General features: G+C 38.3%; 1 protein-coding gene across 1 annotated transcript; it reads left to right on the plus strand.

The window, feature by feature from the left end:
- Positions 1-2,296: 2,296 nt before the first annotated feature.
- LOC117291775 (F-box only protein 3-like) lies at positions 2,297-15,472 on the plus strand. Its single transcript, XM_033773679.1, has 10 exons — positions 2,297-2,494; positions 3,803-3,895; positions 5,858-6,027; positions 7,224-7,465; positions 8,146-8,268; positions 8,694-8,821; positions 9,975-10,132; positions 11,099-11,182; positions 13,098-13,211; positions 15,134-15,472. Exons 1-10 carry the CDS (start codon positions 2,397-2,399, stop codon positions 15,235-15,237), a joined length of 1,314 nt encoding a protein of 437 aa, XP_033629570.1. The 5' UTR covers positions 2,297-2,396; the 3' UTR covers positions 15,238-15,472.
- The last annotated feature ends 463 nt before the right edge of the window (positions 15,473-15,935 follow it).

The following is a 15,935-nucleotide window of genomic DNA, read 5'->3' on the forward strand; positions in this document are numbered from 1 at the left end:
ATCAGTTTTAACTTTAAAGTATGTAAATTAATGGAGAATATTTGATTCTATAATTATTTGTTTTTATTGAGAAAGATAAGGACATTAGAGTTCTTGTGGGTTCTTGGGGCTGAGCTGTGCCACAAAATCATTGCATGTTTTCATGTTTCAAACTGAACAATGAGGATTATGACTTTGAAAACAAGTTGTTTTTTGTGCAATGTAAAGCCTAAAAACCCTATTGTTCCAAACTGTTTTCTTTGACATTCTTTAAAAACATTTCTGGAGCAATTCTGTCTGCCTTTCTCGCTCAAAAACTAACTAGTTATAGAAATTTAACTCATGACTGTTGCAATGTAAGTCATGTTGTTAAAGCCTAAAATCCTTGTTGTTCCAAACTGTTTTCTTTTACCTTCAGACAAACATATTGTTGAACGACTTTTTCTGCCAACCCAAGGATGTCTCTGTGTTTTCAGTTCCAAGTCACTAGCTCAAAAGCTAACTAGTTGTAGAAATTTAACTCAGATATTATAACTGTTGGCAATGTAAGTCATGTTGGTAAAGCCTTAAAAACCCTAGCGTTCTATACTGTTTTATTTTACCTCACGACAAACAATTTGAGCGACTTTTTCTGCCAACCCAACGATGTTTCTGTGTTTGCAGTTCCAAGTGTCTCGCTAAAAAACTAGTAAAGTAGAAATTTAACTCATTGACTGTTGAAATGTAAGTCATGTTGGTAAAGCCCCTATCATTCCTAACTTTTCCATTCATGTAAAGACAAACCCAGGATATCTGTGTGTTTGCAGTTCCAAGTGACTGGCTCAAAAACTAACTAGTTGTAGAAATTTAACTCGGATACGAATGCTGTAAAGAAAATTATATAATAACTTCTCTAAACTTCCATTCATGTTATGAAAATGTACACCGACTATTTTTGGTTTTTTCCAGATATTTGTGTTAGTATTGAACTGCAGTACTTTAATTAAATGTAATTTAAACTGTACTGGGATTAAGTAGTGGTCTTTTTAATTGGTTGATTGATTGATGATGTAAATTTTATTCCCACCAAGAAAAATTATTTTGATAAAATAATGTAAAGAAAACTTATGTGCAATTATGATTGTTTTTAATGAAATTGAAACAGTCATTGGATCATGTGATTTAATTACTCTAATCATGAATTAAAATATCTGTTTGTGTATCTTGAATAAATCTCTAAAATATAAATGGAGTAAATTTTTGATTTTGGAGTCTGTGTTTTTTGTCAAAAATGGTATAGACTGTTTTGGTAAACACGGGTCACTAGATTGACTTTTTAACCCTGATGGGCGTGTCAGCCTCCCACTTATCCCAACGTTGTGGAACCATTATTTTTATCAGTATCATCCAATATAATAATGAAAACTTATAAACGAACAAAATCCATCGAAGTGTGCCAGGCGCTAAATACAAACAATAACCTACACATAACCTACAATAACCAACATTGAAACGTAAGCCTAAGCTAAGAAGAAATCCAGAACATGTGGAAGAGATAAACATGTTTTTGTGCAATTTCCCATCAAATATTTCATGAAATGACTTCTTTACTTTGCCCAGCTTCTGTCTAGGATTACCTCATGCATTTTCATTGTTAAAAAAAAAAAAAAAAAGCAAACAGAATCTATGAAGTTTGTATCGCTTTCTCTCAATTTAGACAAACATGAGTGGCATCCTTTGCCAAGTAATCCCTCACAGTTTGATTGCACTCAGGATGGGTGTACCACATAACATGGAGGTCTAATCCTACCTCCATGCACATATACTAACCATAAACCTTTTTCTACCTCTATAATGGTTTCATACAAAGAACTGACTGCTCCACCTTATGAGTGGGCCCTACATCTTCTGTTTTTGGAATGGGATATAATCATGTCATAATAACACATGAGTGCAATAGCTGTCAGCTGCCCATAAAGAAAAGGGAAAAAAGAACATAATTGAGACCCCCCCCCCTAGTAAGTTGATTAGCCCAGAAAAAAAGCTTTACAAAAATGAGTACGACTCCTCCAGGTCATTGCACTTTGGAGAATTGGCTAAAATTGTCAGGGTTGACTTGTTATTATGGCAAAATTGGGGAAATTTCAGTCAGGAATCAAGGGTCATTATTTTATTGATAATTTCTAGTAATTCAATTAATGTCACAACGGGGTTTCTGGCCACACTGTCCATTAACAACGGCCACCTAGTAAAAACATGCTCTGTGAAAAAAGGGTATACAAAATTCAGTACAAACTGAAGAGGGCGCTGTTCAACTTCAGAAGAATGTAAAATTTGCAAAATGGCTGCGCCCACCATCAACAATCCGAGCTGCTGTCAAAGAACTTTCTGATGGTTTGGGAAAGTTTATTTGTAAAAGCATGATTCAAGCGTAGACCATGGAGGTTGAGGGAAAGCTTGTTGATTTTTCGAGCTGTTTACCTGATGAGGTGCTGCTTCACTTGTTATCCTATGTTGATTTTAAAGATCTTTGCAGGCAAGTAAAACATTAAATAAAATAAAGACAGTGTCATGGTGTCAGTGACACTGACTGACAGAGAGAGAGATTGTGAATTTTGATTGAGGTGATAGGATTATGTAATGAGGAATTTAAATATATATGCCATTTGTCAACACATACTGGTCACCCTTTAAAAACAAAATGTGGAAAAGTTTCCGTATGGCGCCACCACTTTTTCATTCGATATGAAATAATATTATTTATAGTATCTAATTTACCTCAATGAGATATCCCTTTCTGTAAAATAAGAGTGAACAAGTGGTGGCGCCATACGGAAAGTTATCCAAAAAGGTCACCATAAATTGGTGTAATGGGGCTAACACCTTGAGTGTCTGCTAAACAGTGCTAGTGCTACTGGACTCTCCTCTCCTACTGTACCTGGCTGTCAATAAACTACTGCCCCATCATCAGATCATATGAGAAGAGATACAACAATCAAAAGTGCACTTGTTGTTTAAACAAGTATTTTTAGTTCATGTTTTGTGCAAGAGTGCTACATGATACATTACAAATAGACCCAGGTTTTTCATTGAACGCCATCTTTGATGAAACGTGCATGCATGAAAGCCTATCATTGGAGTGAGAGTCATGCGCAGTGCGTATATGAATGCACATTTCCATCGTTTGGGGATCAATGACGCCATGACCATTAATTTGTGCAATACATGAACAATGAACCGCTAGACTAGACAAGGTTTTTTTTTTAAGTTGAACAAATCAAATAAATCTATCAAATGGTTGGAAAAGTTTCAGTATCCTGCCACCACTTTTTCATTCGTTTAAAGAAATAAAATAGTTAGTATCTAATTTACTCAAATGAGATATCTATTTTTTTAAATGAGTGAAAAAGTGGGCTGAAAGTTTACCAACAAATGGTCTAACACATATAATGTATGCATGGTCACTGGTGGTCGTTCACTATATCTGTGTGGCAGTAACACTCACACACAGAAACTTTAAGTGAGTATTTGGTTCCAGAAACATCAAGTACGATGATCAAGCCTAATGCAAAAAAGGCACTGGCAAGACACTGTCTCCTTCGTAAAGGGCATCTCTATGAGGAAATTGTACATTTCTATTGGATTCTCAAGAACATTGAGGAAAATTGCCTGCGTTGCCAACATTAGGCCAGGATAAGATAAAAGATTTTGCAATATACACAAATTGTACTTTGAAAAATGAAAATGACCTAACCCTTATAAACTCTCAAAGATGAAATTTCAGGCCTGTTGATATTGAAATTTACCATGATTTTTTTAATTTATTATATGAATCATATTTCAGGTTGGGATGTGTTTGTCAGCATTTACAAAGTTTAGTACACAGTGATAAATTGTGGAGGAGATTATGTCACACCTACTGGCTCCTAGATACCATGTAAGTATAGGGAAGCCACTTAATTTGGATGGCTTCTTTTAAATGCACATCACTTTTTTGTGACAATTTACATGTAGCAACTCTATTGCAGAGATGGCAAGTTCAAAAAGAAAGAAACCTTTTTTGTTTTTATCGGATAACGGTTTTATTGCATAAAATTATTTGTGGAGAAAAAAAAGTGTTTCAAAATGCATAAAAAACCTCTTCAGTATACTTAGAACTCACATGAGGTACGCAGGAGATGTTTCTGGTTAGTGTGGAGGTACGATTGTGTCAGATTATTTCCCCCAAAAAGATAAATTTCTGGCTAAAATGATGTCCAAGACGACTTCTGCCTGTTGAGTCTCAATCGTGGAGTGCATTCAACGAATTTGCAAAGAAATCGGGACAAACTTGTGCACAATTCACGTTTTGCGCTCAGCCGAATAGCCAAATTGTTGGCTGAATCTTCTGAGAGAGCAAAAAGCGTGCACAATCTTCAAATTTGTGCTTTGTTTGCATGCCAGCTCAATTTGAGAATTCTAAAAAACTGCGTGCAATCTGAAGATTGTGCAGTATTTTTTTTTTTTCCCGATCTGGCCCAGATGCGTGAGCAAAATGGTTGCGGTGCGTGAGAGCGTGAGACAGACCCCTAATGTGCGAGTCCCACGCCTATATGCAAATTGGCAATAGCTACACGTACACAGCCTGATATATATGTAGATCCAGGGGAAAGTATGGCAATAATACCTTTTCTAGTCTTTAGAGGCTCTCTTCCTGACCAATGGATCTTCTATTTCAGCAGTCACATCACCAGCCCCTTAGAGAGTTTTAAAGGCAGTGGACACTATTGGTACTCGTAATTACTCAAAATAATTGTTAGCATAAAAACTTACTTGGTAACAAGTAATGGAGAGATGTTGATAGTATAAAACATTGTGAGAAACGGCTCCCTCTGAAGTAACGTAGGTTTCAAGAAAGAAGTAATTTTCCACGAATTTGATTTCGAGACTTTAGATTTTGAGGTCTCGAAATCAAACATCTGAAAGCACACAACTTCGTGTGACAAGGGTGTTTTTTTTTTCCATTATTATTTGGCAACTTCGACAACCAATTGAGCTCAAATTTTCGCAGATTTGTTATTTTTATGCATATGTTGAGATACACCAACTGTGAAGAATAGTCTTTGACAATTACCAATAGGGTCACACTAGGCAAATTTTACAGCCGACTTGGAGACAACAAAACTGCAGTGCATGATATGGGACCATTTTGGTAGCACATGAGAAATTGTTCAAACAATGTCTTGCGATTCCCCCCCCAAAAATAGAACATTCAAACTTGAAAGCCTTTTTCTTCTTGGAGATTGCCTGGAACTGGTAAATTGTCTTGTGTGACATGGCCCTAAGAATGTATTCATCTTAACACTCACTCTACATGTACCCTGTATTTAATTTCAACTAACACACATGTACCCGTAGTTCAGTGAGCGTACATTACCCAATAGGGTAGTAATAATAATATCAAATTCTTATATCTAACGCGCGTATCTACCAAACAAGGTACAGCCAGGAACACCGGGGCAAACCCCTGCGCTTTTCGATAAGTGCACTGGGTTCTTTTACATGCATTACACAACACATGGAACCAACGGCTTTACATCCCATCCGAAGGACGAAGCAATGGTGAAGTGTCTTGATTAAGGACACAAGTGTCACGGCTGGGGATTCGAACCCACACGTCTGCTGATCAGAAACACCAGAGTTTGAATTCGGTGCTCTTAACCGCTCGGCCATGACACTTCCACTAGCTCATTATAATGGTACTCAATACAAATTCTTAAAAATTCCAAGCTTTTTATATAATTGGATCTAACACTATAGTCTACAATTTGTTTATACAGTCCTTCAAGAAATGATAGCTCAGAAAATTTGAGGTCATAATTATTGTACTAGATTTCATTATTTTGTCTTCTTACCTCAGACCCGAAACAGAAGATGACACTTCTGCCAGCTGGTACACAACTTTCAAAGAATGGTATCAGAACCTCGGCCAGTTCATTGATTGTTACGCTACGATCAAAGGGTACTGGAATAGAATAGAAGATTCATTGAAAGAAAGAGGAGCCATCAACATCTTCAAGTCTCTAAGGGGTAAGTTTTGATTCAGCTCAGAAAAAAGGTAAACTTTTTGGCGTGTCGTGGCCTAGCAGTCAAGTGTACCGGACTCAAGCTCTAATTTTTCTGGTCAGCAGAGTTTTTAGGTTCAAGTTCTGGTCATGACACTTTTGTATCCTTTTGTATCCTAAGCAAGACACCTTTGCTTCGTCCTTCGGATGGGATGCAAATTCATTGGTCCTTTGTGTTGTGTAATGCTTGTAAAAGAACCAAGTACACTTTTCGTTAAGAGAAGGGGTTTATCTCATTGTTTCTGACAGTATTCTTTTTTTTAATGAGTGCCTGTCGGTTGTGATTAAAGGCAGTGGACACTATTGGTAATTGCTCAAAATAATTATTAGCATAAAACCTCTCTTGGTAGCGAGTAATGGGGAGAGGCTGATAGTATAAAACATTGTGAGAAGCGACTCCCTATGAAATAACGTAGTTTTCGAGAAAGAAGTAATTTTCCACGTATTTGATTTTGAGACCTCAGATTTAGAATTTGAGGTCTCGAAATCAAGCATCTGAGAGCACACAACTTCGTGTGACAAGGGTGTTTTTTCTTTCATAGTTATCTCGCAACTCCCACGACCAATCGAGCTCAAATTTTCACAGGTTTGTTATTTTATGCATATGTCGAGATACACTAAGTGAAAAGACTGGTCTTTGACGATTACCAATAGTGTCCACTGTCTTTAAGAGAAGGGGTTTGTCTCATTGTTTCTGGCAGCGCCCTTTTTTGAATGAGTGCCTGTCGGTTGTATAAGAGTGCCTGTCGGTTGTAGAGTGTCACGGCCGAGTGGTTAAGAGCATCGAATTCAAGTTCTGGTGCTAATTCACCGGAGTGTGGGTTCGAATCCCGGTCGTGACACTTGTGTCCTTGAGCAAGATACTTTACTATAATTGCTTCTCTTCACCCAGGGGTATAAGTGGGTACCTGCGAGGGTAGAGGCCGATATTGTGAATGAAAAGCTTTCGGAGCGCCACGGCAGCTCGGGGCTGTATACTCTCTAATGGGAGCTGAGAAAGATTAAAGGGATGTTTATTGGCCCAATGACCAGGGGACTAATGTAAAGCGCATTGATACGGTTTATTGTGAAATGCGCTATATAAGAATTTGTTATTATTATTAATAAGAACTGTACATTATATTATAGTTTAACACTTTGTTTCCTTCCCATTTGCTATAGGTCCATTAGAACCCCAGAATGATCAACTCTCAGGTAAAGAAGAGAACATTGACATCCCATTGGATTTACTATGTTCACTTCACGTTCACAACGGTCAGACGATACCTACCGATGGCGATGATACAGTAACTATTGGCTTAGGAGGTACATTAAGTCTGTATGACTACAGTAGCTCACCATCTCTGCTGAGTTATGAGGAGATCCTAACGTTGATCCAAGACGGAAATGAAGATCAGGAAAATGTAAGTGGCTTCTTGAGATGTTCTTGGTAATGTCTGCTGCATCTTTCAACGATGACTAAAGCAAGCTAGTCGAAAATGTTTGGACCAATAAGAACTCACTTCGCAGCAGTGAAGTTAATAATGAGAAGTCCCCTCAGTCCACTAGGCCAAAGTACCCTCTGACCTGGGCCCAACTTCATAGAGCTGCTAAGCACAAAAATTTGCTAAGCATGAAATTTCTTCCTTGGTAAAAACAGGATTACCAACCAAATTTAAATTTGTTGCATATTCCTTGTTACTGGTATTCAGCTGTTGTTTGCTCATCCTGAAAATCACCTTGAAATTTGGTTGGTAATCCTGTTTTTATCGAGGAAGAAATTTCATGCTAAGGTAATTTTTGTGCTTATGTTTTGTAGCAGCTCTATGAAATTAGGCCCAAGTAGTAGTTAATAAGTGAGAGTTCTTTTTAGAACAAAGTAGTCTCCCAAATTCTTAATCTTTCTGATGACCCTGCATACATGTCTGTTGATAAATTTGAGTCAGTGGGAGATTCAGTTTCTCTTGTTTCTCACCAGCACTATGATACTCTTTCAAAGAGAAAATCTTGCCCACAAACTTCCTGAATTCAGTGTGAATTATTCTTCACTGCCTCAAACTTTTTGTTGACTGTATGTAAAAAATATTGTATTGTATTTCAACAGAATCTGAAGACCTTGACTGTATTGAGATGTCCATTCAACAGAACAACGATACGGATGTGCCTGGACTCTACAGGAGAATTCCTGCGGGGTTTTATGTTCTATCGTCAACACAACTTTTTGCATGTATGTACAAAGATATTGCTGAATAGTCTGGAATGTTCACATGATTCTTGATTGTGTTGTTACTTGCATTTAAGATTGTTTTAAGTGTGATTGTGGCACGTTGTGGCCGAGCAGATAAGGACACTGGACTCAAGCTCTGGTGTTTTTGATCAGCAGGGTGTTAAGAAATAGTAATCATAATAATATTGAAGTCTTATATAGCGCATGTATCTACGTACTCAACGCTGAGTATATATACAAACTTTCAGAAAGATAGGTTAGTGCAGTGATGAATTGTGAGACCCTATTATAAGACCATTTTGCTGCATCCTTATTAGACGCAAACCTGAGGTGCCATGTGTTGTGAAATGCTAGTAAAATACCTCACCTTATTGTTCTCCCACAATGTGAATTTTCAAATCCTAATTAAATTCTTTCTCCTGCAGAATTTCTTCCATGGGGTGGCACACAAAGGATTTTTCTTGTCAGCAGAGAGTTTTACTGACTGGTTGTCACAACTTGCAGACAGACTATCTGATCCAGGGACTATGGTGCATCCTACTGGGTTATTCAGGTAAAACGACTATTGAATTACAATATACACTTGAAATATACACTGGACTGCAGGCCTCAGGCCAGTTCTTTTAGCATTAGGCCTGTAAACTCATGACTGGACAAGTCTAGTAGTCTTGTGTTTGTGATCAAATGTAACTTTCAGTCTAAAAAAACGCTAATAATTCTGTTGAAAACAGATGAGAAAATCTTCTCCTTGTGCTTTACAAATTCATCTGTTCAATTGTCAAATTGTTTTAAAGACACTGGACACTATTGGTAATTGTCAAAGACCAGTCTTCTCACTTGGTGTATCTCAACATATGCATGAAATAGCAAACCTGTTAAAGTTCGTCGAAGTTGTGAGATATTAATGAAAGAAAGAACACCCTTGTCACACGAAGTTGTGTGCTTTCTGATGCTTGATTTCGAGACCTCAAATTCTAAATCTGAGGTCTCAAAATCAAATTCGTAGAAAATTATTTCTTTCTCGAAAACTACTCCACTTCAGAGGGAGCCGTTTCTCACAATGGTTTATACTATCAACCTCTCCCTATTACTCATTAACAAAGTGAGGTTTTATGCTAATAATTATTTTGAGTAATTACCAATAGTGTCCACTGCCTTTAAAGGCATCTCAATTCTGGTCCTGAATTACACCAAGCTACAAGCCCTGTGGTATTGTGGATTTTCCGTCTAAGTTTGAGCACTGTATTTCATTTTTCTCTGTAAGTGGATAATACTTCAACCGGTGTTCAAGTATGTCTTTGCTGGCGATTTGATTTTATGTGTCTTAAATCTTGTTTTATGTGGGTTTTCTTCTTTATCCAATTTACAAACGTTAATGATACAAACAAGTGTTTCAGGTGTTATCCCTGGCTGCACAGCAGCTAATTCATGTTTGGCTTCTAAATTGGCACCCAAAACTTAGATAATAATATTGAAAGATAGATAAATAGGGAGACCACCACAAGACATAGGGCTAGATAGTCCAGTTGGTAGAGCGCAGATACTTTAATCTGATCGTCGATGGTTCAATTCCCACTCTGTGGTCAGCTTGTCTTTGTTTAACCAGAACAATTAGTTAAGCCCTGTAGACGACTGTGGATAAAGCACTTTATAAAAACTGAATGTTATCGCTATAAGATCATGGATATTATTATTTTATCATCTAGATTTTACCATGAGCCATCTTGCTTAGCAGTGACCGATGATGTCAAGGTTACCGTAGCAACGACCTTTGTTCCTGAGCTCAGTGAAACACTAAACAGACCCAAGAGAATGTTCTCTTATCACATCACCATGGAGATGGACAAGGATGTTCATAAAAAAAGTAGGCTATGGATAATTTTTATGTAACTATTTGATTTTTTTTCCCCCTGTGACTTGTTTTCTTTGTAAGTGGGCTAGGCACATTATTGTGAACACTTTTGAATCCAATGGTATCGAATCACTTGATCATTAGATTTGTATTGAATTGATGTGAAATTGCTTCAATGAGTGGAGTCAACGTATGACAAATACTGAACTGCATGGCAATTATCCGCTAAAATACAACAGCGTTGTCTGAGACTAGCAGGGCACTCATACATCACCAGCTGTCTCTCAGCTTATCAACTGGTCACCAAAACATGGAAGGAGAAATAGGGGGAAAAAAAGGCCCAGCTAAACATAAAATACTTCCCAGGGACATTGAGTTGATGTTATTACCTCTTGGTACATATTACTACCTATTAGTAACGTTTAGTTCCTCCTATCTTGGTATCTCTTAGTGCCTCTTGGAACCTTTATGTTTTTTTGTATGTCTCATTGTCCTCTATACTATAAACTTCATATTTAAAGGAAAGTTACAGAATTGGTAAGAAACAAAAATCGTGAAGATCACAGATTTACATAAAAATTACACGGTCTAATGATGATGATAGTTGAAAACTTTCCTTGAAATATTTCTGTCTGAAATGTCATATTTGATGAGAAATAAATAATCTAACTTCGCGTTTGGAGTTTATCGCTCAGTGAGCGTTTTATTCATTTTTTATTTTGGCATCGATGCAATGCAAAATTTGTTATCGGTTTTTGCACTATTCTCTCGTGACCCAGGATGGCCGATCGATCTCAAACTTCTACAGGTTTGTCAGTTCATGTATATAGTGGATGCGACCAACTGTTTTGTTAGCAAAAACAATTCTGTAACGTTCCTTCAACCATCCCAACTCTTGCCATTGAACTTTGTGTTATACTTGACGTAAAATAAGAGGATTCACACACCTGTTAAATGCCCGATTTTCTCTCCTCATAGAAACCTGTCAGCTGTTAACCAGGCACTGGGAAGTGATAGACGGTAATGGTAAAGTTGAAACAGTCGTTGGAGATGGCGTTATTGGTAAGTGGATCCAACTTTTTGTTTCTCTTACGGCTAGTCTGAACTGACGGTTTGAAGAGTTGGTTGACCTGCATTTTTCTAAGGGTTATGTAACGAAGGTAGCAGGGCTCGAAATTAACAGTGGACTGCAGGCCTCAAGCCAGTGATGTTAGCGTCGAGCCAGTTAACTCGGGTGGTCTTGTTTTTGTTTCAATTGAAAATATGCTACATGTACTTGTGCAGTTATTGTGAAAATCTGTTTGACTATGAGGCTTATTAATAACTTCAAATTTTCTTTAGTATCAAATTACTTACACATAAGACAAATTGGATAGATCGCCTCTTAGTGCTTTGTTCAGTTAACAATGTATTTTGATTCTGGTCTTGTATAATAAATTCTGAACCAGTAAATTTGTTTAGCTGCAAGCCCTGTAGTCTTGTGGATTTGAGCCCCGTAAAAGGGGGTCGCTGATCACTGTGTTTAGATTGTACGACAATTGGTTCGCCGGTCCATGGACCATTTTCTTCACATGTATCAGCCATTGATTTAAGTACATTTCTTGAAGTCTCTTTGGCGCAGATATACACCGAGGAACAAATGTATTTTTCATCAAGCTGGTTTGTACTGAAACTGAGGCACATGCATTTATGAGGGTTTGGTTGGCATGTTGAAAAGACAGTACTGGATTTATAGATTATTTAATACACAAACGAATGAAAGCAATTTTGGGCAAATGACTGTAAAGCCACCGTACCAAATGTCAAGCTTTTACATAGGTTTGTACGCAAACATGGTCATTTATACACATTCTGACGCAGGACTAGGTAGCACTCTAGTAAACTTGTAAAAGTTTTTTATAGGTCTAATGTTTTAGCTTAGCATCATTGGGTCTTTTAAACTTGTAAACAGTAGACAGAGTAGCCCTTGTGTAAATTCATCTTCATATTGAATCAAAGTGTCAGCGTTAGGATTCAAGAGTTCTACTGTATATTCAGACGCAGGTTTATGAATTTTATTTTAGAGGTCCCATTAAAGCTATTATACACTTTCGGTAAACAGTGTTGTCCGAGTCCCACACTTCGTGTATCACAACTTATATATAAAACAACAAACCTGTGAAAATTTAGGCTCAATCGGTCATCGGAGTCGGGAGAAAATAACGGGAAAACCCACTCTTGTTTCCGCGCGTTTCGCCGTGTCATGACATGTGTTTAAAATAAATCTGTAATTCTTGCTAACGAGAATTTATTATGTTTTACCGTTTTCTCAAAAAGTAAAGCATTTCATGGACTAATATTTCAAGAGAAGTCTTTCACCATTACCTTCTGTAAACCCTGTAAATTATTTGTAAACCTGTGAACTTTTTTTCTTTTTTTTTCGTACCGAAAGGGTCCAATGGCTTTAAACAAAAACCCTATGAACAATGTGTAATGATAAAGGCAAGAGCCTCAGTTCCTCTTCAGGAAGTATCAGGACTGAAAAATGCAGGTTCAGGAATTTTACCAGAGGGGTCCCCTACAAAACAATACACCCCACGAACATTGCGTAATGATAAAGGCATGAGTCTCCATACCCCTGTTTACTGATGCCTTGGTGCCCCCTTCCATTACCCAAGAGAAAAGTTTCCCTCATACCAAGGAACAAATTTGTCGGGAAGTATCAGGCCTGAAATTGTAACTGGAAGGTTGTCATGATTGTAGGTAGGATTGGGGCAAGCAATACTAATGTAGTCCTACAATGAGATTAGGGCTATTTTTGTGTTTAAAGGTGCACATTTTAAAAAGGAACAATAAAGTAAAAAGAAACTTCTTTTAAAAGTCGTCGAGAGCAGGGAGGGGTCCGTACCCCCCTTGGACCACCCCCTTGGATTAATGCATGCCATTAATCAAAGAATATTGGGAACCTTGCAAGCAGTTCTTTTCTGTTTATACGTAGGCGCTTTTCCGATTATTAAGCCTGGGACTAAGTACTCCTGGACGAGCTGTACAACGTTCGATACCGTCTCTGGCTCCATGGGTGGTCACTTCTCGATGGTCAATCTTCAAACTCGTAAGTAAACATGCTAATCACAAATAAATGTATTAATCATAAATGAAACATTCATAAATATGTATCCAGTATTCATATTTACAATAATCATAGGCAGTAAGCAATTATTATAAATGCAAATCTCTGTGAGTAGGATTTGAAACTTTGCATAGTGGTAGTATAATCATGGAGGAAGGAAGAGAAGGAGCTTGAACGACGCGCAAAACCGCAGAGTAACAAAAGAATACTCTGAAAATGCCCCTGTCTGACCAGTGGAAAAAAATAGGGGACCTCCAGCTGGACGGCCGATTAACGAGCGGGATTAAATCTCTTTGAACAGAACGTGTGGTACCGCCAGTCTGTGCTCTTGCCTGCTTGTAAAGTTGAATCATTGGAGACAAGAATTGTGAATATACACGTTTTCATTTACCGTTTGTGGTGTTTCACGGAAACATCATGGCATATTTTTTACATTTTTTGTGACTTTCCGGTCACTAGGGTATTAGCACACGAGGGTGGTTGGTATTCAAGTGTACACAATTTTTATCAGGTCTCAAAATTTTTTTTTTTACTGTATTATATCCATACGACATACGACACCATAGTTGAGTGAAGAACCAAGTGCGCACGCGCAAACTCACACGCCAGGTCGCCCATTGTCTGTATAAGGTATGTGGGTGATTACAAGGTGTTGTTAAACGACCGCGGTACCATGGGTTCGACTTTTGAAGTCCCTTCGTTCGAGCTCCTTCTCTTCCTTCCTCCATGGTATAATCAGATCAGGTTTGTGGTAGCACCATGAGTAAAATCTCTTTTGAGTCGTGTGGTTCTGAAAAGAACTGGAGGTTGACAACTCCAGAGTTGTCAACCAGAAACAGAGTTGTCAACCAGAAACATAATACTTGTCCTAAATAATCAAGTATTAAAATGAACAATTTGTAGGTGATTTGAGTTAGTTCCATAGAGCTATATATATTGACTAGAGCGCTAACGTGCTCTGCGTTTTGAAGCCACCCTGGGCGCAGACATGTTTGATGTGTTGCGTGAATTCGGAATTTTAAGAGAACACACATTGTCACGATTATTTTACATTCTGCAAGTGCGTATACGTACGCAACTGTCCACTCGCGTACGTCCGCGCTACGAAAACAGTAACTTCGACTTGGTTGCCTTACTTAAAAAAAGGTAAACGCGCCTTTTAATCATGATGCACATGACGCTCGCAGTTTGTGCGCTTATCAGCAGATTGTGCGTTCACATTTACTGCATTTTTTGCTTCGATGGCACATAACAAAGAACAGACGCATGATCATGCAAATAGCCGTACAATTGCCGTACAAAATTTCAAGCTATTGTAATGGTTTGTACATAAACATGGATGCGCCCACACGGCTTCAAAATCTTAGTGCGTGTACAACGGGGTGTTAGCGCTCTAGTCAATGTATATATAGCTCTATGGTTAGTTCTGAAAGTTGATTACATTTGGCACTAAATTATGAAACAAGGTTTGGAAAGTTTGATTCGCTTGACTTTCCAAACCCTTGATTATGATAGAGAGCTAGTCATCCAAGAAACCAGTTGACTTCTGGAATGACCTCATTCTTTCATTCTGTGAAACTTGTTGGCACCAATGGCCAGTTGGGTAGAAGAGTATACCGAAAGTACAGTACTAGGAGTGCGTTTTGGCGACCCCAACCAGAACATTGGTCATCGGTTGAGCGTTGTCGCTTGTTCGGTTGAGCACCGTAACGATGCTGTTTTTAGAACAACGGGTAACCGACTTGTTGAGTCGGTTGGGCTTGGGGTGGGTCGCCAAAATGCACTCGAGGGCTCTAGATTGTGAGTCCAACATGCAAAGATTCTCATCTACTCAGCAGTAATTTTTACTTTGATTTTCACACAAGTGATACATTTCAACGACTTTGATTCGTTTTTGATTGCAGAGGAAATATTTGAAGTGAAATGTCCCACGTTTCACATGACTGGTCTCCCTTTCTTGAGACTGTCCGAGAGCGAACTGTTTGATGGAGATAATGTGGTGGTATAAAGCAAGGCAACTCAACAGACTCAAGATTGATGATAGTTCCAATGTCATTCAGTTTAATCTGGTGATGAAACCAATGGTACCCTATGAGGCAACTTGGAGGCAACCAACTGCAGTGCATGCTACAGGACCAGTTTGGTGGCACAGGAGTCATTCTTTTTACAAAAGTTCAGGGCTGTATGCTTCGTTTTTGAAAGGGCAAGGGCACCAAGGCATTTTCTCTTTGGCAAAGGGCACCCTTTGAGGAAATTGTAAATTTCTACTGGAGCATTTCAAGGGCACCAAGGCAATGACAAGGGGCAACAGAGGCAATCGCCTCTGTTGCCTCCGTGAAGTAGCAGGGGTGTGTTCCACTTGCGCAAACGACTCGCAACTGTTTGCGCAAACGTTTTCGTTGGAACGATTGGTGCGCATTACGCGATGTCAATATGGCGGCGCCCTGAAATGAAGATGGCCCGCACTGTACGTAGTATTTTTTTAAACTCAGTTTTTGCTGCATGTAGTCCTCTTTTCTACATAATTTCTTCAACTAATTAACTTAGTTACGTTAAATCTTCATTATGAATATCCGAAAATACAATGTAATTATGTTTGCGACAAAAAAATAATACCGTATGCTTGCCCGCCATATAAAAAAAAAACACTCGGCAACACCTCAGAAGTATGTACGCCAGGGGTGCGTTCCACTCGCACAAACGTTG

Source organism: Asterias rubens, chromosome 6, assembly GCF_902459465.1.
Source record: "Asterias rubens chromosome 6, eAstRub1.3, whole genome shotgun sequence".
Lineage (NCBI taxonomy): Eukaryota > Metazoa > Echinodermata > Asteroidea > Forcipulatida > Asteriidae > Asterias > Asterias rubens.